At 39.4% G+C, this 23,375-nt stretch overlaps 1 protein-coding gene across 4 annotated transcripts in view; it reads left to right on the top strand.

The window, feature by feature from the left end:
* AOAH (acyloxyacyl hydrolase) overlaps positions 1-23,375 on the top strand; it is a 114,285-nt gene that overhangs the window by 66,932 nt on the left and 23,978 nt on the right. For all 4 annotated transcript variants that reach the window (XM_039526636.1, XM_039526634.1, XM_039526635.1 and 1 more), the window contains exons 13-17: positions 2,605-2,696; positions 6,657-6,739; positions 13,553-13,589; positions 15,913-15,987; positions 22,763-22,935. In XM_039526636.1, the coding sequence (XP_039382570.1) occupies positions 2,605-2,696; positions 6,657-6,739; positions 13,553-13,589; positions 15,913-15,987; positions 22,763-22,935 (460 nt within the window). The remainder of the gene's footprint in view (positions 1-2,604; positions 2,697-6,656; positions 6,740-13,552; positions 13,590-15,912; positions 15,988-22,762; positions 22,936-23,375) is intronic.

Raw genomic sequence — 23,375 nt, 5'->3', positions numbered from 1 at the left:
TCACTTGATTTCAGCATAGCTTGGTAACTGTGTGCACAATCACCCATTGTTTTGACTGCCCTAGACGTAACTCTTCAAGCTAGCACATGATTTCCAAACCAGGCGAGGCTATACTACCATCCTAGGCTAAAACACTGCCAGAAAATGATTCTTAGGCTAGAATACTGCTTCATAACTAGACTTACCTGGAATAACATTTGAGGCTAGAATACAGTTTCAAAACTAGGCTGGAACAGCCTTCTAATCATTTGCTGCTAAAGTCTGGTTCCTAGGGTGCATCATCATTTCCAAACCAGGTTAGTCTAGAATATGGTGTTTAAATTAGGCCATGCTTGAATACCATTCTAATGTAGAACCCTCCAGGCCCCCCCTTCTAGACTAGGACATGTTTGCATGTTAGGTTAAGCTAGAATGTATCTTTTTAGGTGAAAACATGCTTTCTAAACGACATCCGTATAGAGCTTGAGGACCAGATTTTTAAAGGCATTTAGGCATCTAAAGATGCAGATAGGCCCTAGGTACTTTTGAAAATCCCGCTAGGCACCTGTCTGCATCTTCTGGAGCTGAAATATCGTTAAAAGTCTGGCCTTAAGCACTTTGATGGATCAGGGTCTGTGCTAAACTGGAATACAGTTTTAGGTTGGAACATAGTTCTAAGCTACTACATGGTTTCCAAGTCAGTTTTAACATGGCTAGGTGCCGGCTATACTATACAGGTATTTAACCTAAATTAGCCTGAGAAGCAGTTTAAAATCATACTATAAAACTTGTTCAGTGACAACAGTTCCTAGCCCAGTGTTGGCAGGTCCTAAAGAAAGAAGTGGTTTTAGATGCTTTTGTTTTAAAATACATTTCATCATCTTTTTTAAACCTTACATGTATATTCTGTAATTGATAAGGGATCTTAAACTTTATTTTATATTTACTGATTTTATTTTATGCATTTCACTTCCTCTCTTATAATAAACATATTTTGGGCCAAAATTTCAAAATTGACCAGCCAAATTGTGTGCTTAAACTCCTTCACTTGTGCAGAGTTCCCAAGTACTTGTGCATCTTCAGCAAGTGTCTCTTGCACACACAAATATGGAATTGGAAGCAGACAGATTTGAAAATTGTCTCCAGTGTTTTTCTTGAGAGTGAGATGAAGGGTTATCCAGCCAGAAATGTTTTCACCTTGGTAGCTAAAGCAGATTTACTGTAAGTAGGTCAAATATGATGTGACTTGCAGCCTCCCCTGCCCCCATCCCCGCCTCTAAGAATCAAAAACCTGTAAAGATTGCAGGATTTAGCTCTTCTATTGTTCACCTCTGGAAAGAATTATCCACATGCTGGCTGTGTATAGTTGTGAGGGTTTTTAGAAAAACACAATTGCTTAAAAAGAAAATGAAGTTAATAAATTAAATGGATTACAGCAGCATGTAGGTTTCCTTGCTTTGACCTTCCTTTGTTAACAGTTTTTCAGCATGAGCACAAAGGACTTGTGCATTTGTCTTTGAATGTGTACCTCAGATTGGTAAAAGCTGAACATTTACTCTGTCTCCTCACAAGGATGAGATGGGGTGATTTCTCCAGGCCATTATTCTTCCCTTTTGTGATTTTTTTTAACACTTTCACAAATCGAAATGGAAAAGAATAGAGTGCCATATATTGAATGTACAATACAGCTTTCATCTGCATAGTGTCTTTCATAGAAACTGTATCCTAAAACGTATTACAGAGATAAATAAGAGCAGAGGCTAGGAACCCATAAAGGCTGTATCTGTTTTCATGAAAGTTCTGTACTAGCAGCTCTTCCTGCTCCTAGGAGGGTTTATATCCAGCTCCCCACTCTCCTTCTATGCATGTACCCCCCCCCGACTCCTTTCCCCATCACTGGATTCTCCCCTGTAGCAGAGGGATCCCCAGTCACATCTGTCTTGCCACCGGGATGATTCCTTCCAAACTCTGTGAATACAAAAATTAAAAAGAAAAACATTGTCTGTGGTAAAACCTGGAGGAGATTGACTGAGGCCCAGGAAACCCAGATTCGCCTTGTGAAGTTTCTAAAATGGCATGTGTTTGCACCCTACCCTTCTCACAGAGCCTAGGGATCAGGGAGGAAAGAAGACTTCAGCCCTAAGCTACATGATCCCTTAAGTAGTTGTGCCTGGCCTCCCATCTCCCCCATAGCATGGGCCCTTAGGAACCATGCAGCCATTGGCTCCGTTGCCCACAGACATCCTGCTTTGGAAGGGTCCATGAGATGGGTGCAGAAGTTAATGCTGCAAGCTGATATCTACCATTCCAGTGGTGCTGTAAGTGTTGTATATGCTGTAGTTTGTGAAGCACTGTGGGGCCTTCAGAATCAGAGGTGATATTACAATACATGCATTTAAAATGTTTCTGCTAGTCTGAAAGTGTTTATGGTTCTACTCTTCTTCTCCATGTTAGGGGTAGGAAATATCTCAGAAATAAGTAGCAACTTTTTAAGTGTAACCACTGTATAAATGTACGGTATTATCACTAACTGGCTGATGCGCCAAATTGAAAATGTTTGATTCTGTGGTGGGATTTTATTTGGGAAAGCAAAACCGTCTCAATTGCTTTTAAATTTCCTTTCAGAAATCATTTTCTGATCTCCCAGTGGCTCTTACCAATGAGCTTGACTGGCCCCATTTCTCAGGGACCACTGGATTTCTGAACTCCACAATTGGGTAAGCTCATAGAAGGACTAAGCCAAGTTTTAGCAAGCCTTGATGACAAAAAAAGAGGAAAAGAAGAAGAAAGATGTGGAAAGGAGAAACCAAGCAAAGACCATTGGAGAAAAATCCAATATTTGAATGGAAAAATAAAAGTGCCGGCATGCTCTGCCTCTACTCTTCCTAAAATCATGATTGTCTCAAAGATTTTTCCCCACACTCTCTCTCCTCTCAAACATTTTCACTAATGTGTGGGCTCCCAGACCAGCTTCACCTACTCCTTCAACTTTGCTTACCCTCCGCGCAGTCTCTAGAGATGGTCAACGTAATTTATTTGAAACAAAAAAAGATTAAATTTTCCTTTTTTCAAAACAAAAAACTTTAACATAAAGTTCTTGGTACACCATCCCCACCCCCATTTAATTCAAAAATTTAAAATGTGGATTTTTTTGGATTTGTACTTTTTTCCCCGTCCTGTTTCCTCTTTGCCACTGAATGAATGATGTCTGTATTTTTGGAAAGTTTTTCACCTTCTCATTTTTCTTTTCCCCCTTTTCCACTCTGCAACTTTTGCAAGTCCTCACCTTTGAAAAAGTTACAGTGAATAGGGAAAAGGGAAAAGGAAACACTCACGCTGCCACTCTGTAACTTTTACAAAGTTGGAGATGTTTGGAAAAGCAGAGTACTAAAAGAGAAAAATGAAAAAATGGGGATTTGGGGGAGGGAAGCCCTTGACCTCATTCACTGTATTGCACTGAACGGCAAAAAATTGAGGAATGGGGCAACAAGAGGAAGAGAGGAAGGAAAATTCAAATGATTTAGAAAAAGTATTTCACAAAAAATTAATAAATGCAAATGAAAAAATGTTCCATTTTGATCCCTGTGAAATGGAAACAACTTCAAATCATCAACATTTTTCCTGAAATTGTTTTTCCATTTTTTTGACCAGCTCTAATAGGCTTCTATATGTGGTAATGGAGTGTATAGGGGATGGCGTAGTGCACACACAGCAGCTACACTACTGCTTCGTGCCCTAGAGCAGTGGTGGGCAACCTGCGGTCCATCAGGCTAACCCACTGGCGGCCACGAGACAGTTCGTTTACATTGACCGTCCGCAGACACGACTGCCCCCAGCTCCCAGTGGCTGCGGTTCGCTGTCCCCAGCCAATGGGAGCTGCAGGAAGCAGCGTAGGCCGCAGGTTGCTCACTACTGCCCTAGAGCATTGGCTCTCAACCTTTCCAGACTTCTGTACCCCCAAGTTTAACCTCACTTAAAACCTACTTGCTTACAAAATCAGACAAAAATACATGTGTCCCAGCACACGATTACTGAACAATGGCTGACTTTCTCATTTTCCCCATCTAATTATAAAATAAATCAATTGGAATATAAATATTGTACTTACAGTTCAATGTACAGTATACAGAGAATTATAAGCAAGTCATTGTCTGTATGAAATTTTAGTTTGTACTGATTTTAAGAGTGCTTTTTATGTAGCCTGTGTAAAACTAGGCAAATATCTAGATGACCTGGAAGACCTCTGTATACCACCCCCAGAGGTACACATATCCCTGGTTGAGAACCACTGCCTTAAAGAGGCTGCTCAGGGTGCGTTTAGTAAAGTGGTCATGATAGGGTTAATAATGCCTAAATTATTATGGGATGGAGTCCTGCTCCACTTCCACACCCACTCCTTTCCTGTTTAGTCAGTATGAGGGTTTTTTTGTCACGACTTTGTTGTGGTGTAGTTAAATAAATAGCAAGGTCCCAGCCTGCAGTCCGGTGAGTAGAGTTATTTTTGTTGCACCGAGTGGTCCCTTTACAAAACTAGGGACTTGGAGAAAAGATGTAGGCCTAGGGGTTAGCATATATACGTTTGGATTCTGTGTGTCATGGTTTATTCCCATGTTTTTAATTTACATATCTACTTTAAAATAATTGGGCTAATATATATCTGGAATATGTAAAAGCAGGACTGAAGCAAAGCTAGCTAAAATCCTGTGTAAACTGAATTTAAAAACTGGGGCAGTATGCTGTTTTCTAGGAAGCGTTTATGATTTATATTGATTAAATATTGCATTCTTTGCTTTGCTTTCTACCTCATGCTGAAGGCTGTAGAAATTTAATGTGTTACTTGTATAGCCTCTTCCATGGTTAATGGTGAGCATTATCACATTTCAAAGTAGGTAATATTTTGTTTTTCATTCTTGGTTTCAAGACTTGTCATGGCTTTACATTTATCTGCATTGTGTTTGCCATCCTTTAGCCCAAATTCCTCTACATCTGAGTTCAAACACAACTTCCACGGCCCCAGTCAGGATCAACAGATAGCAACAAGGGTTCTAGAGAGCGATCTTTTTATCAGCTTTCCTTAAAGCTATTCTCCTTTACAGGGTTTTTACATTTTTCTCTGCAGTCCAAAGGAAAGGGGAAAATTAATCAAATACAATCTGTCTTTCAAATCAGTCAGTACAAGATGTAAAACACTAGGAAATGAATGTTCTGCCAATACTTCCTCACTCTTATTTACTGTTCCACAACTATAACAAGAAGCCAAAATCCCTGCATGTCAGTAGTATTGCTTTGGTAAATGGCATCCAGCATAAAGGTTGGTGAAGCAATTATCTGAAGAATCAGTATAAACACAACTAGAAATATGGACGATTTGAAAGCTACTGTCTGCCTAGAGAAAGCTTTTGAGGGGATATCTAGATTTCCACTTTAATCATTATATTTAAAAGAAAATTATTAACTGTAAAAAGAGGAAGCAGAAAAACAAGGGAATGTCAGGTTTGGATCTAAAATTGATTTCTGACTTTTCAAAACCACTGAGGCTCCCTGTTCTTCAGGGAATTAAATCTAAAGGATGCTAATGTCTTGTTCAGCAGTTTCAGGCTTGGGACCCTACTGTGCCACACAGCAAAGCTTTCCTAGTCATTTATGTCAGAGAAGAGTTTAAATGAAAATCCTCAGAAATAACCAGTGCAATTTAAACCTGACAAAGGCAGTTTTACCTTTTTCTCATCTATGGGCTGCTTCCTCTGGCTGCTTGGTTTTTCCTTACCCTCGTTAACCTGCTGATTGCCTTATCCTGCCTTTCTGTCAATCTTTTTAAATTGTTGTATGCATCCAGATTGCTATAGTCTGACAAATCTTCCCTAAAATGTTAATTTGAATCTCTTCCTAGAATTTTAATCAGGGCCGCCCAGAGGATTCAGGGAGCCTGGGGTCTTCGGCGGAGGGGGCCCCCGCTTCGGCGACAATTCAGCGACGGGGGGTCCTTCCGCTCCGCGACCCACTGCTGAAGTGCTCCGAAGACCCGCAGCTGGGCCCCCCCGCCACTGAATTGCTACAGAAGACCCGGCACTTCGGTGGCTGGTCCCGGAGCGGAAGGACCCCCCGTCGCTGAATTGTCGCCGAAGACCCGGAGCGGAAGATGCTCTGGGGGCCCGGGCCCCACAAGAGTTTTCCAGGGCCCCCGGAGTGAGTGAAGGACCCCGCTCCAGGTGCCCCGAAAAACTCTCATGGGGGCCCCTGCGGGGATCAGGGCCTGGGACAAATTGCCCCACTTTCCCCACCCTCTGGGCGGCCCTGATTTTAATAATCAAATTGTCAAAATTACCATATTCCATTGGCTTAAATTATGCCAAAATTCCAAAATTAAACTATGAGGGATGTGCTTAATGGCCTGGCAAACAAAACATGCCAAATAATGCAAAATAACAGTTCAATCCAGCAAACACTTCGTAGTCCCATTGCCTTCAGTGGGAATACTATTGATAAAAAGTACTATACTTAATAGTAAATACTAAGCCCAGTCGTTAGTGTATACAGAATTAGGATCTAAAACTGTTCAGAGAACATATTGTATATTTTAATATGTAATCTGCCAGCCGTTTTCTTTAACGCTTTCTTTAAAGCAAAGGTTTCATTTGTACCATATGAGTTGAGTGGCTTTTATTAATGTGTTTCAGAGGCTGGACAGACTCTCTCTATCTACGTTTACGCAGAAGAAACCGCTGCAATCACAGAGACTTCCAGAATATTTCCAAAAATGGTACTATAACCTCATTTTTGCCACAGATGAAAGTTTGATTTTGATATTGAATTAATGGGTACAGCTCAGGAACACCATTCAGAATAATGCTACATAACTGCATGCATGAATTGTGGAGAAGTAGAGAACAGGATCTGTTTAACACGGTGTCTTTTCTCTTTGGTTCAGTCTCTCTATTGATTCTGAATAAGAACTTATTTATGCTTGATCTCTTTCATCTACTCTATGACTAATGAATGACTTCTGCCTGACTAATAATTGATGTGTTTCACTGTAACTCTAACCTGGAATTCATTTTTCTCTGTCTAAATATTTTTTCTAAAATTAAAAAAGTTTAGCTCTTAACACTGAAGTTTGCATTGAGGTTCTATGCCTCTAGAATTACAAACTTTAGAAATTGTGCTTGATTGGAAGTTCAAATATTTCCTCCCTCACCTCCCATGGCCATTCTACATCAGTGATAGAATTAAAAGCCATACAAGATCAAAACTGCTTTTGTGATACAGAAAGCCACCATGTTAGGAGTCCTGGTTACAGAATGGGTAGTGCCTGACTTGGTTGGAATACCATTTGGTCCTGCAGTGGAGACAGAAATGAATCATTCCTGAATTGTGATTAGGTCCACAGTCATCCTGCCTTCTCAAGGCAGGTTGGCTCATGCATCTTATTCCTGCTCTAAAAAGAAGCAACATGCCTTCCTCCCTATTCCTGAATGTGTGCTGCACCCCCATCGTGGCATTCAGGTATGTGCTAGGAGGTATTCCTGCCCCATTGTACAGGGATGTTCGGGAGATTATATGCTCTATATGCAATACATATATTTATTCACGGAAGGCTGTTGTAGAGTACAGGTCAGACTTTTGTATAGTGTATACATAATAGAGCTATTTAAGGTGTCCTGGTGGCCTAGGGGATTGGCACTCACAGGGTCAGAGGGCCCAGGTTCATATTCCATTGATCCCCTGGGGCAATGAAAATTGTCAGACAAGAGGATCACAATAGTCCCTTTTGGTTCTATAATCTGTGCATATAACATCACCTCTCTATAGCAGCTTTATGTTCAATTTCCCTCTCTTCCTCTGGCCTCTCTTCTTTTTTTATACATCTTGATGAGCTCTCCATCTCTCTCTCTTTTCATTTCACATAAATATTTTACACTCATATTGCAGAAACCTGCAGGGTATAAAATGAGGTGAGATTTTGCCAGGGTAAATTCTCTCAAGAAAACTGAGAGAAAAATTTAGGAAGACAAAAATTACAAGTGATAGAAAAGTCCCATGATGACTTCCCTTACTGTCTTCTCTTGATCATCCTCCTGACAGAGTATTGTAAAGTATTTCCTCATATGGTGTAATATTTTCCCCAAACAGGAAAATTTAAATGGACACTGTCAACATTGGTAAGACTAAAAACTGATCACTGAGCTGACAGTGGTCCCATCTGAGAGAAAATAACCTATCTGCCTAAAATAATGCTACTTACTACTTGAAACATGAAAAGAAAGAAGATGCAAAGAAATTCACAGTGCAGAAATCCATTTCCTCTGTCATAGGACCAGTCCTGCAATGTGCTGAGCTTCCTCAGCTCCCAGTGAAGCCACTGGGAAATGAAAGTGCTTAGCATCTCCAGGAACCATGCGGCATTGTGCAGAATCAAGACCATAACACTTAGACAAGAGTTTTCTTATCATATGCCTCATAGAAAGCTGTGTGTCATCTTTTCTCCATATTCCTAGTGTCAATATGAAAACAAATAGAAGGAAGGGCTGCTCCAGATAAGAGCTTTCAGATGGGCCCAGGCTCAGTCAATGGGAGATCAATTTTTTGACTTACTGACTTTGATGGATTTTCCTTTAAAATTCAGACTTTGGAGATTAAAAGTGAAGCAGAGAGACAAACAAAAAAAATCAGCCACCTAAAAATATGTCTATCAAAATTCAGCTGAGGAATTGTTGCATATGTAAAGTTTTAGGTGCTTAAAGGAGACTTTATTTTCTTGGTGTTGGTAGGGTTAGTGGAAAGTTTTGTTTCCTATGTTTGTTCATTTTACAACATGCAGGAATGCTGATCACTGCAGGTTGGCAAAATCCTGTGCCCCATCTGCATAGGTGGGTGCATTGTGAGTGTCGTGGTTTTGCTGTGTGGGGGTGGAAAACTGTGAAGCATCTGCAGCGAGGCACATATCTGTGCATTCCACATCTCTGTGCACAGTGGAGAAATGTTCCACAGCAGCATCCTGGGCCACAGTGCAAAGGGAGCCAGGAAAGACTGAGGACATGGCCTGTTACAGCTTTCTGAAACATAGCGATGTCCAATATCCTATAAAGCTAGAAATGGGATTTCAGTGCCATTGCGAACTGGAGGGTCCCAATTTCCCAAGGTGACCTAGTAAACATTTATATCCATGGAGAGGTCTGCGGTAACAACTGTTACATTTGTCTCAGTCTTAAGGGACAGAAAAACCCGTGTACGTTATTTGTGAAAATTTTTGTGGCTCCATCTGAGCCCTGCATGGTTGGACTCATGGTCTCTAAGGCACTTGCTTTACAGATGGAGAGATACAAAAATAGTCACACTAGAAACTATAAAAACTCTCCAGAATACTCCTAAAATAGTTTATCTGTAATGTATGTGGTATATACAGAATACATGATGGTATGGTATAAAGGCTTTCTCTGCACTCATTTGAAATGATGCACATAGCTCACGAGTGGCTTCCCAACATGTTTAATACCTGAGCTAGGTTAATAATTCATAATTAATCATTTTCTCTAGCAATTTCACTTCTTTCTTCAGTTTGCAAGTGATCTGTAAACAATTTACCAATCTAATTTATTTGCTCTTCAAAATTATTTGTTGAATAACTTCTGGAAATACTTTTTGGAGCATAGCTTATTCACAATCACTTCATCACATTTATTCAATATCTGAAGTCCTAAACTCAAGCTGTTTTAAGTGGATCGGTAGGTCGCATGGCATATTTTTGTTTCCTGGTTGGATTAGTGCAACTCTTAGGATCAGGTTTCCAGTACAGATACTCACAATTATGTGTTGGAAATTTACTTTTTGTGTATGTTCCGCAATATGTGCTTAAAATCTGTTGTTTTGATGAACATTTCTGCTAGTGAATTTATTTTACTAGAATATTCATAAAGATGAACATGAGAGGGACATGAACACAGTCAAAGTGGATTCCTTTAAAAATCATCTAATAGTTACAGGATTTTGTTTTGAAGTATTCACCCACCTCTTTTTCACACACAGACATCATTGTGTGTGTATATTGGGGCTATCAAGCGATTAAAAAGTTAATCAAAATTAATCGCACGATTAATCATACTGTTAATAATAGAATACCATTTATTTAAATATTTTTGGATGTTTTCTACATTGTCAAATTTATTGATTTCAGTTACAACACAGAATACAAAGTGTACAGTGCTCACTTTATATTTATTTTTGGTTATAAGTATTTGCACTGTAAAAAGAAATAGTATTTTTCAGTTCACCTAATACAAGCACTGTAGTGGAATCTCTTTATCATGAAAGTTGAACTTACAAATGTAGAATTATGTACAAAAAAAACTGCATTCAAAAATAAAACAACGTAAAATTTTAGAGCCTGCAAGATCACTCAGTCCTACTTCTTGTTCAGCCAATCACTCAGACAAACAAGTTTGGTTACATTTGTAGGAGATAATACTGCCCGCTTATTGTTTACAATATCACCTGAAAGTGAGAACAGGTTTTCTTATGGCACTGTTGTAGCCGGTGTCGCAAGATATTTATGTGCCAGATGCGCTAAAGATTCATATGTCCCTTCATGCTTCAACCACCATTCCAGGGGACATGCGTCCATGCTCTTTTAAGACTTCTGAAAGCATGCTCCACACCTTGTCCCTCTCAGATTTTGGAAAGCACTTCAGATTCTGAAACCTTGGGTCGAGTGCTGTAGCTATCTTTAGAAATCTCACATTGGTACCTTCTTTGCATTTTGTCAAATCTACAGTGAAAGTGTTCTTAAAATGAACATGTGCTGGGTCATCATCCGAGACTGCTATAACATGAATTTTTTTTTAACAAGCATCATCACCATGGAATCATGTCCTCTGGAATGGTGGCCGAAGCATGGCCATGCTTAGCATATCTGGCACGTAAATCCCTTGCAGTGCCGACTACAAAAGTGCCATGCAAATACCTGTTCTCACTTTCTGGTGACATTGCAAATAAGAAAAGGGAAGCATTATCTCCTGTAAATGTAAACAAACTTGTTTGTCTTAGCGATTGCTGAAGAAGAAGTAGGACTGAGTGGACTTGTAGACTCTGAAATTTTACATTGTTTTGTTTTTGAGTGCAGTACTTGTATGAGGTGAATTGAAAAATGTTAATATTTATAATCAAAAATAATATACACTTTGATTTCAATTACAACACAGAATACAATATATATGAAAATGTAGAAAAACATCCAAAATATTTATAAATTTCAATTGATATTCTATTATTTAACAGTGTGATTAAAACTGCAATTAATCATGATTAATTTTTTTAATCACAATTAATTTTTTGAGTTAATTGCATGAGTTAACTACAATTAATCGACAGCCCTAGTGTATATACATACATTTTATAATGTATTGAATGTAATTATGCTATAGTTGTACTTTTTGTTATCAGTAATTACCACTAGAGTCATATAACTGAAAGATTAATTGCATGGCTGAGTGATTATAGTGTAAATACAATATAGTTAATGTATCTGAGTTCTAAAAATACATGAATCAAGTATGAAATCAAAGGGGTGATAATAGGCAGTTTAGTAATGTAATTAAACTTCCAGAATGGGCTGATCCAAAGCCCACTTAAATCAATGGAAAGATTCCCACTGATTTCAGTGGATTTTGAATCAGGCCCTATATGAACAGGTAATACTTAGCAGTTAAAAACATAATCATGGTGTAATTACACTGTATTTGCTGTGTAATCACAATGTAATAGTCACTGTGTTGTAAAGCATATAATATGTGTGTATACATATATATTCCATGTAGCTTAATAACTTCACTATCTGCATACAAAAAAGACTATTTGCTTCTGAAGACATTACCCCTATATCCCTAACTGTTGTTAAGAGTTCTGAACCGACCCTTATTTATTAATGCTGGAATTGTTTCAGTTTTGCAAATCACCATTTATCATATATTCCATCATTATTTTGTGCTATGATCTGGTGTATTGGTGGTTTTTTGCCTTTGACCTGAAAAGCTCAAGTACTATACCTGTTAACGTATACTCTGGCCCACTGAACATTAAAGCACAAGATATTTCACTGCAGCCTGGAACACAGTTAGAAGTTTAAAATGTTATCTTCCTCTCAGCTGTCTGGGGAATAATAGTTCACTTGGATGTATTTGAAGAAACCTGGAATCTTTTTCTTTGCACCCTAACATTTTAAATTGCTTTATTGTCTTGAGGGAGCAAAAAGTTCATCAAGCAATAAGACATTTACAGCCAAGCAGCCCAGTGCTGAATGTTGGCACAACTTGGAACCTGACTCTTCCAGCACATTTCAGCAGTGCCCCTTTTCATTTCCCACATAATCTGGTGTGTACCAATCAAAATACCTATCTAATGAGTAGCAATTAGTGACCTAATTGCAATACATAAAACTAGAATACAGCAAGTTAAAAATACCCACCTCTGATATTAAAAAGAAAGCAAAGAAAATGTCACTTTATATTAAGGTTACATTTATAAATTGCTTATAAAGGTTTAATACATGATTAATAGAGTTTTTTAATAAATCATCAATCAATTATAGATTGTTATAGAGTCCAGCCGGTTAAAGAGAACACACAACTGAGGATACCTTTCTGAAGTGCAGGCTTTTATACATTAAATTAAAGAAAGATTTTAATGTTATCAGCTTGCTGCCATTATTGTTCTTTACCTCCAAAATAGCCACCGCTACCATCTTGCTGTCACTACTTATGCTTTTATTGGCCATAGAGAGACAGAAATGACTTTGTCAATGTGGAATGATGGGTTTGTGGACATGAGTAAGGCCTTGATTCAGTAAAGTATTTAAACACAAGCTTAGTTTTTAAGCACTTGCTTAAAGTTATGCATGTGCTTAAGTACTTTTCAGAACAGGGATATTTTCCTGATTTAAAGTCTAAGTGAAGTCTCCACTGCAGAATGCCACAGGCTGGGTCTGCTGGTTTCCCTCCCCCCGGGGCAGAAGATCTGCAGCTTACCAGTTGGGTGAAATGCTACTGAAATTCACAGCTGCACCGTATGTTGTGAAAGGTGCTGTTGGCATAGTCCCATTTTTCATATGCTTGTCATTTTTAAGGTTATCAAGACGTGGGCCATTCATTTTTATTAAATTGTGAGAATGATTCACTTCTCAATTTATAGGGAAAGTTAGAAGCAGTTTGACTGTTCACAAACAAGGATGGTTGGTTTACTGGAGATGATTGTGTGGACAAAGCAGTCAAATCTAGATTCAAATCCAGATTCAAATTTACCCAAAAGTTCAGAAGTATTTTAATCTGGGGGTTTGAATCAGATCCTTCACTATTATATAAAATACCAGTGGAAGCATGTTTATAGTGTTGGTCAGTTGCTGGCACTGCTTTGTGCAGGTGGAGTAAAGCTCCATGGAAAGATTTTTATTCAATAAATAGAACCCAAAAGAAAGGGCATGGAGATTGTGTGCTACATCCCTAAAAAAAACAAATTCACTCTAGAGATCTGTAATTTTAATGGTGTGACCCTATTTCTCTTTCTCCCACTGTGTTTGATCATGTAGGTGGTTCTTCAAAAAATCTTCTGGAGTTAATGAAAAGGTAAGCACTAAATGGGATTTGTACCCTGGGTGCAGGTACAGTAGTTTAATTAGAATTCTACCTTCCAAAAACCAAACCAAAACAAAAATATACTGGCTGAGATAGATTCTAAATCTAAACCATAGATTTAATGACCTACCATTATCTGGAAAGCTGCCTATTTCTTCTGCATCATGAAGAATAAGTAATTGAAATAAAAACATTTTTGATTGAATTGCCTCATACTTAGTGTCTGGATGAAAGCTGGAAGTCAATGGGAGTCTTAAGCCCTTTGCCTTATTCTGTGAATGTAATTTCTGAAGTTTTGATTGATAAAGCTGAGTGGCTGAGGATGAACAAGCAACAATCCCAAATCTGAGCTGAATTTAGATGAGTAGTAGGTTTGGTTTGAGTTGCCACACCCCGAGTTAATAGATGGAGGTACACTGTAGCTCCCACGCCCCAGGTCAATCAAAACTGATCCTTAGGATTTTCCTGTAATAGATCCTCCCTCTTTGCTCTTGTGCCTGTAATGCACAACTGGAGGAAATGCTGAGTCACTGGAGAAACAAGTGTTTCTGAGCCGTTGGGCCACTTCACCAGCAAGAGAGACATGTCTGTCTCCTTGAGCATCCACAGCCACCAGTGACTCAATTCCTTTCCCTCCATGAATGCGCTTAGCAGTTCCTCTTGGCTGTGGTTACTTGTCAGCACTCCTGTGTGCCTGGCAGCTGCTTTCAAATGTAGCTTTGTCTTCTCATTGCTAATTGTAAATATTTTTTCACCTTCCTCCTTTTCTTGGCAGCTTGTTTTTAAAGAGGAAAAAGTTTGACTGTAGTAAGCGAGGCTTAACCCATGCTGTGAAGTATGGATGGATCACTTATTTCTGTGACAATCTTTCAATAGGTGCAATGCCAGTTTCTCTGCACCTAGCCTGCTCTGCCATGGGCTGGCCCATCGCCACCCCTTTCCGGAAGGCAGAAACCTAGCACACAGCAGTGGCTCTGATTCCTAGCCACATGTGGCTGGCCCCTACACAGTGAGCACAAAGTAGGGAAAGCCCCTTGTTCCCCATATTTCTGCATCCAGGCAAGGCCAGCCCAGTTGAGCTTTTACTGAATAGATGGGCCTTACACTGTACCCTGAAGGTGAATGAACTGTGCCTGTGTTGGATCAACAGGAAGAGAAAGTCCCAGAGTTGAGGGCCTTAAGCAACCACATTCTGCTTTCAGCTCCCAGCCGCTTCAAATATAAGGGTGATGAGCAAGAGCATTCCAGCTGATCTCGGCTATCAGTGCAGTACATAGGAAGATAAGCAGTGTCTTCTTGAACTAGGACTCAAACCATATACTTTATAGATCAATGAAAACAGAACAAGAGACTTTTGAACTGATCTTCTAATACAATGGGACATTCGTGGAAAAATGTGAATTCATGAAATGCCAAGGTTTCAGGTCCTGGGCATTGGCTAAATGCACCAATGGGGACGTGTATGTTCAGTCTGAAATGACCTGTTGCTAATTAATCACTGGAATCTGATCCTCTTTGAATTGGGGGGTGAGGTGGTTTCCAATTCAAATGTCTGGATCTGAACTTACCTCCACGGATTTCCAGGTCAGCTCCAAAGCCAGAAGGGGCCTATTTTCCAGCTCCACTTAAATTTGTGTAAGATTTTCTTCCACCCTGAATGTTGGAAATTTTTTGATAATCATGAAATTAACTGATTTAATGAGATTTCCTCCATCTTGGGTGATAGTCTTGAGAGTTTAGCTCTCAAGAGGTCAGCAATGTTGCTGTAGGGTGACCAGATGTCCCCATTTTATAAGGACAGTCCTGATTTTTGGGTCTTTTTCTTATATAGGCACCTATAACCTCCCCCCACCCCCATCCCGATTTTTCACATTTGCTGTCTGGTCACCCTACGTTGCTGCCAAAACCATATCCTGATTCGACCTTGAACCCAAAGCCTTAGTGTAAACCTAATCCTGAGTGAGACATGCCCTCCTTGTCCAATTTCTAATTAAAATGCTTTGGTCATGGTTTTACCTGAAAGGAGCGTGCTTGATTTAGATTCTGATTGATGCAAAGAAGATGGAATAGCAGCTTGTAAAGAAGTGAAAATAAATATATCAGGGGAAAGGGGAATTATGAAAAAAAATGAAATTACCAAAATATAAGACTATAATAAAAACAGATTTAGAATGATTCTAACATAGCCTAAATCTAGAAGAAAGACTTCACAATGTGTGTATGCTCTCACAAGCAGTGTGTGTAATTCAAACTACTGTATGAGAATGGTCTTCAGCGTTAATATTGCTACTTATTTATTTTTTATATTTTTTAGCTTGGCTAGGAATCAACTGTTGGACAATCCAGCCATAGTTATCTATGCTTCAATTGGGAATGATGTCTGCAATGGGTAAGGCGTCAAGAAACTAAAATACCATTTATATTACCATATATATGGCTTGGAGGCCTTTTCACTAGCGAGACATTTCAATCTTCTTATTTTATTCAATTAAAATGTGCTTTTGTTGTTAGCAGTGCTCTTTTTTATCTGTGCGGAAAAATATTAGTCACAGTTACAGGGCTAGCTGCTACTGTGCTCCCTTTCGCATCTCTCAGAGTGCATCACCTCACAGATAGGCCTCTTGCCCTTACGTGTGTCTAGGTGAAATCACGTGATTCTTCCACCCTTAACCCAGACCTGGGGACACTACGCTGTGTCGTTCAATCGTTAGCACCCTTCAGCTCCAACTGGACACTTGCATTTCTTCCTTTCAGGAGCCTCTGAATAGCGTTCTTAAAAAAAAGTGTTATTTAGCAATAGGAACAAAGCATGAGTGAAAATCAGATTTTAAAACAACAAGCAGTGTACAGTCGTCTTACCTAAAGTCAGTACATGCTGTATTTTGAACGTATAAATTACTCTGAAAAATCAGGTCCCGGGTATCTCAAATTCAGTGCCCAAATTACAGTATACGTTGGATCTTAATCTCTCTTTGCCTCAGTTCCCCATATGTAAAATGAGGACAATAATACCTATTCATTTCACACGGCTGTTGTGCAAATAAATTCATTAATGTCTGTGAAGTACGTGTAGTGTAGTGATATGCACCATAAGGAAGCCATGAGGAAATCAATAGAGCAGGGTTTGAATAGTGTGCAATAAATAAGGCTACAGACCACAGGCTGGACACTGAAAAAAAAATATTGAATAGCTGCTTATTAAGTCAACACTGCCCAACCTGTGCATTCAATGAGGCACGAATCTGCTATATAACAGTAGAACCTAGTACTGAGCTATTAATAAGAAAATAAAGCCATTACATTACCCAGTGGCTCAGTAATATGTCTAAAGCCGTGGAACAGAAGCAGGCTATAATGAAGTTGACAGTAATAGACAAGACATGACAATGACAAATACATGCTACCTATACACGGTAATATGTAATCATAATATCATTACACAAATGAAATATCAGGGTTTATGCATCTTCATGCAACAGTTTAGACATCTATCTAATCCTGGAAATGTACAAATGCTAGTATCTGTGATGCAGGAGATCAGACCATATGATCATACTGGTCTCTTCTGGCCTAAAATCTATGAATTTCCTTTACTCTTCAATATTTCTTTCTCTAATTCAGGTAACCCCTCTGCTTTCCTCTGTCTGTAACATAATTTTTTATTATTTTACAAAATTATTTCTCCTCCCCAATGCAAAATTATTCTTTGCCTCCTCCATTTGTGTAGATTATTTTAAATGCTATTTATTATTAATATTTTTTAAATATTTATCCCCCCCCCTTTGTCACATGACAGTGGTACTTTTGTGTGGTGAAATATTCTGTGCTCTCTGTTTCCCACCAAAAAAATTACTGGGCTCAAAAGCACAGGGTTATAAGAATACAGTCATTCTTGTTACTCTTTCTGTGAAGGGAAGATGCTGCTGCATTATGCGGAAATTCACTGCTCCCACAGATCGAACTGAGTGGAAAGGAAACCATAGATTGGTTTCAAGAAGATGTCTCTATATACAGTGAAACTTGTTTTGAGGCATCCACAGAGGTTCTACTGAATGCAGAGCATCTACTGGGTATGACTTTAAACAAAAGTCTAGACATATAAAAATGTCTTTTAAGGCAGCTTTAAATTGCAGTAATAAAGACCTTCCAGCCTAATCCTACATTTCTCTCTTCAAAAGAGATAAATGCTGCTGTATACACTGCAGGAACAATCCTTAGCCAAAGCACGACTAAAATGCCAATACTTCCTCCCATGTGGGGAGCTGGGCAGTGAGTAATATAGGCATTTGTAGAGGAGAAAGATAACGAAATTGGCAGCACATGCACTACTTTCCCTCTAGTACCCACATTGTAGTGTCCAATCATGGGGTTAGAAAAATAAAGACAGATGGAGATTATCTCTCTCTGCCTGCTGAGGCGCAAAAGTGGGACACAATGAGGCTCAAAGACCCAAAATGAAAAAAAAAGAGAGATAATAAGTAGTGCACGAAGCTTAAAATGCTGTGGAATTATTAAATGTACTCATTCCGTTTTATATAATAAACCATTTCTACAACCTCTTTCTTGATTCTGTATTTATGGTCTAAAGACATTACAACTGAAATGATAGCAAACAAGTGTGAAATGGAGGTAATCCACTGTCTAAAATGAAGGACAGCTGAGATGTATGATGGGAATAGATTAACATTTCATTATTACAGTGCTGCCATTACTGGCTCCACTACCTACTGTTCCCTGTTCTGAAAATGCTTTATGCTCATGAGCACTCCCATAAACTTCAATGGGACTAGTCATGTGTAAATGTATTCACTTATGTAAGTGTTTGCAGGACTGGGGCATCTCAGGACTAAGGGTGAAATTTACCCCTGTATACAGGGCCAACCCAAGGCCTGTGAGCTGTTGACGTCCCACTGAAATCTGTTTCAAGTATTTAAGTGGTACATAGGCCTTGATCTGGCCTTCTGTGGAAGGCCCAATCCTGTAGTACTCTGATGAATAAGGGCTAAAGGACCACACCCCCAGCAAGGAATTCCATCTTGTCAGTTATCAGACAAAAACATGTTAGTATGCAAACTTTTAAACAGGGTGTGTGGGTGTGTTAGTGTTAAGATAACAATGAGAAATCTGGGTGTAGCTCTAAGGGTAATATATGGCCTTAATAATGTAAGAGCCCCTTAGAATAGATTGACAAGAAGTAGCATTTTATCAGACATCCACACATTAACATTTGGATGGTCTGAATTGACACAATGCGCTGTGACAGAAATCAGTTTCTGAATATCTTAGTGTTATGGATTGCCATGATATGAAGCTATTGCAGAGTACTGTGTCCAAGAACTGTGATGATGTCCTTTGACGATGTGTTGACAGTGCACCCATACTTAGTGTTCTCTGACAAGCCTTGAAGCAACTGTTGCAAAGACTAAAATGGAAATGCCTGTCAGACATCTTTTTGGTTTGTTTTTGTTTCAAGCATGATCATGGAAAGGAAATTACAAAAAGATACATTAAAATAGCAGCCGCCTAATATAAATGGACAAAGGTAGGAAAACTTGGAGTTAAGAATGTCACTTTATCTTCAGTTCAACCCGTTGTGTTTACATATTGCACAGGCCTTAGATCAGAATGGTGGTTTTGAACTGTAAGTGCTGCAATACCTGTGGGCTAAACAAGGTGACTTAAGGGCAGACCAGCAAATCTGATCACTAAATGTCACTACTTATGTTACTTTAGTAGGTTCAAGCCTGAATGTTGTTTTTGATTTCCAGCTCACTGGATTTTTAAACACTTTAGAAACATATACCAAACAAAAATTAAGTGCCGACCAAGGAATCTTGTCTAATAATTAATTTGCATACAAAATACAGCACACGACATTATCCTAAATCCTTGCTTAAGCACATAGTTCTGTCCTGCAGGATTCCTTCCCTCCCCACGAACACACATTTCTAATACATCAAAACTAAAACTAGAGCCTTTTCAAAGACTCCACCTATGCAACATTCAGCTGTAAAATAAATTGCACCTGCTTTCCACAGAGTTTGTTGTTCTTTGCAAGCATTAAGGTTAGCTTTGCACTACCCTCATGAGGTAGGGAAGTAGTATTGTCCTTACTTTACAGATGAAGAAACTGAGGCACAGAGATTTAGGGTATGTCTACACAGCAAAGAAAAACCCACATCTGGCCCCTGCTAGCTGACTTGGGCTTGTGGGGCTCTGGCTGCAAGGCTGTTACATTGCTGCGTAGACTTCTGGGCTCAGGGACCCTCCCACCTTGCTGGGTCCTAGAACCAGCGCTTCAGTCCAAGCCTGGAAATCTACACCACAATGAAACAGCCCCACAGCCCAAGCCGCATGACCCCGAGTCAGCTGGCACAGGCCAGCCATAGGTTTTTCTTTGCTATGTAGGCATACCCTTAGTGACTTGCCCAAGAAGAAAGTCTGGATGGAATCCAGGTCTCCTGACTGCTAAGAGTGTAACCTGCCCCCAAGCCCACAAGTTAAAAAAGAGTACAGGAGTGATAATAATAACAGCTATAGCAATACACAATGTGATTTAGATCCCCAGGTGCTGTTAATTCATTTATTAATTGAAAGCACTTAACTTTTTTCTATCGACTAGTCCAAATCCTCAATTTAAATCTGTATAACTCCACTGACTTCAGTGAAGCCACACCAGTTAACATCATTTAAGAACCTGACACAATATTTTTAACACTAAGGCTAAATTATAAATAGTTCTTTGCAGGTCTTCAATTTTCAAGCTGTGTTTTGTTGTGATTGGTCAAACAAGTCTCATGGGATTGTGTCTGCTTCATGGCTTGAGCGCTTCCAGTATGAATACTCAGGTGCACAAAGCTCAAATTTGCTTTCTTGTGCATGTGACTTTAGAATCACTTTCTGCAGACACTGATTGCATGAACATTTGTGGAGACCAAAAGCAAAAAGGGCACACGCATGGCTGAAGTACATTCATTTTAAGCTGAGAGTGAATATGAATGGGAACTGTTTTACAGCATTTAGTCAGCACTAATAGAAAGCAATAGTATTAGACTCTCATGAATGACTTTAAGACAATTTAACTCCAAATTCAGGGCAGCAGTGTAAACCTAAACTCATTCACCCCATACCAGGGCATGGCCCATTTAGTACGATTTCCCAGTAGTTTGCATTCAATAAGATTTTGTTCCATACTGTGCATGGCAGCATACACACATACACATTCTGAATTTTAACCACAGAATCTTAAATGTCCATTTCGAAAGGACTTTTGAGAGACAAATTGTAAACACAATACTTCGTTTTTGACACTAAAAATAGGTGTATATGGTAATGTCCTCTACCCAGCATCCACCTCAGATAGCCAGACTGAGTACTGGGGAGCTGAGGAGAGACTCAATGAGGCCACTCGATGGCATCTGTTTCAGCCCCATGGATTCTTAAACATAAACATACTATGGGGTGGGAAGTGTCCATGCAGGAGGCTCCTTCCATAGATTGTCTATGACCTGTCCCCTGTGCACGTCCACACAGGGAGCCCCACAGAGCTGGGCTCCAAGCCCTGTGGCAGGTGCGTGGGTAGCCCTCTCTTGCACCGCAGAACGCCACCAGTTGCACCATCTGGGGACATCTTAGCCACAGAGATGAGGACTGGATTTGCTCTGCAGAGCTGTGTTCTTAAAACTGGCCTGTTATCTCTAGAGTCAGTGGAGTGTAAGTAACAGGAGTGTGTACAGGGTGTGTGTGTGTGTATTTCAGGAAGTTTTGTAGATAATAAAACAGCTGTTTGAATAATATAAAAAAGAGGGATATTCTCCAGGCAGCCCATTTTTTAATTCCAATTTATTTTGCCATCAGGGTTTTTTCTAAGCTGTTTACTGCTGAATGCAATAGGGGAAAGGTAAATCTGCTCTCACTAGCAACTGAGACTCCCGATCAATGAAAACCTAAGTCTTTGTTGCTGTGTCTCACTGACAATCCCAGTATTTTAACAATGTTCCTGTGCAATTATTCTGTGGAAAATGAAATGTCTGCTGCTCCTGCATCTAATTTGCTACATTTGCTACATCAGCAGTATTCCACTCTCCCTCGTAGCACTGGTAAAAGACATACAAGATTTGAAAGCCTCAGCTATAGATGATGTCTGTCGGTTATACCCAGACAACAATGTATTGTATGTGAGATTTACACAGTAGTTTGGAAAATATCTGCTGTTATCCAATGCAACTGTCACAACAGTATCTTAAATTTACACATATTTCATCCTAACACTATTTATATACTCGAAAATCGTTTCATCCACTTCTGGGGTCAAACAAACCAAACAGCAAAACCCAGCAAAACAGTGCAACAATTTAGAACAGTAAGTGAAGAATACTTTCTCCAAATGAAACTTCAGGGGTAAATTTAGCGCAGTTGTGTGTAGATACCCAAACTGGAATTTGACAACTACATCACTGTACTTACTATCGCTGTTTTCTTGGAAAGTGACATGGAATCTTTAACGACCACAATAGACAGGACCTTGGTTTTGTGTCTGAGCCAAAAAAAATTTACCTTAAGGCAGAATATTAGTGTCCCTCTCACCATGTCTGGGTACTGGTTCAATACTGATTTAGAGGATAAAATGCCAGGCTGAATCACAAATACCATTTCCTACAGCACTTTGAAGTTCCTTGGTGTTCCCCAGGAAAATTATAAACCCACTAGAATCAAGGTACTGGCTGATATGGTATAGGTTCGTGGATTTTAAGGTCAGAAGGGATCACTTACAATAATCTAGTCTGCCCTATAATCCTAATTCCCCTCTCACTGGGTATATAAAAATTAACCCAGTTGAAATCAGTAGAGTTACCTCGCAATAAAATGAGTGTAAGAGAAAAGAGAATCAGGTCTGGGGTCCTTTTATATAGGGAGGCCACTCTCTGTGCTTATTAGAAAGCATGCACTTGCTTGTTTTTTGTTTTGTTACATGACTTGTGACTGTGGAAATAAGTGATACCAAACCAAAGAACATTGTTTTTCATTCCATTTTAATCAGCTGTTACAAAATGGAGAAGCACTGACTAATAACACTGCTGTTTCATGCTAAACACTGTCTTTTTTTGTGTGTGCACATTAATCAGTAAACTATCTGACTTTTTTTCCTATTCTTTCATATATAGGAGACCTGACACAGTGGCTCACATGACTACGCCCAACCAAATGCACTCCAATGTCATGCAGACGCTGCAATATCTAAACTCTCAACTTCCTAATGGCAGCCATGTCATTTTAACAGGCTTGGTAGATGGTCGCTTTCTGTGGGATCAGTTACATAGCAGATACCATCCTCTTGGTAAATATCTGACCTTGTCTTTAATTTCCTAGGCGTGAATCTTGAACTCTACTGATGTACATTACAAGATGGTTTTAGGAATGGTGAGCCCCTGAACTCAGTGGCATTACACCAGGGTTGGATTTGTCCTGGTTTGTCCAAAACTGCTCTCTGACTGGTCAATCATTGTTTTGGGGCAGTTGTTCCTGGAGCTAAACAGAGTCATTTACGTGAACATCTGTCCGCTCCCAAATTTTAGATGTTTAGATAAAATTGGACCCAGATTCGAACAAGCCCATGTCTAGGTTTTGCAAAACAAACCCCAACCGATGAAATTTTGCAAAAACAAAGTCATGCCCAATAGCGCCCAGTGAAAGTGGAGCTGTGCAACCCCAAAGTTTACAACATTAACAAGAATGTGCTTGGGCTTTTTTTTAAACATGGAATTGTAATAAGGCACC

Source organism: Mauremys reevesii, linkage group 2 (assembly GCF_016161935.1).
Source record: "Mauremys reevesii isolate NIE-2019 linkage group 2, ASM1616193v1, whole genome shotgun sequence".
Lineage (NCBI taxonomy): Eukaryota > Metazoa > Chordata > Testudines > Geoemydidae > Mauremys > Mauremys reevesii.
The sequence above is the reverse complement of the archived record's forward strand: the minus strand, read 5'-3'. Positions and strand labels throughout refer to the sequence as shown.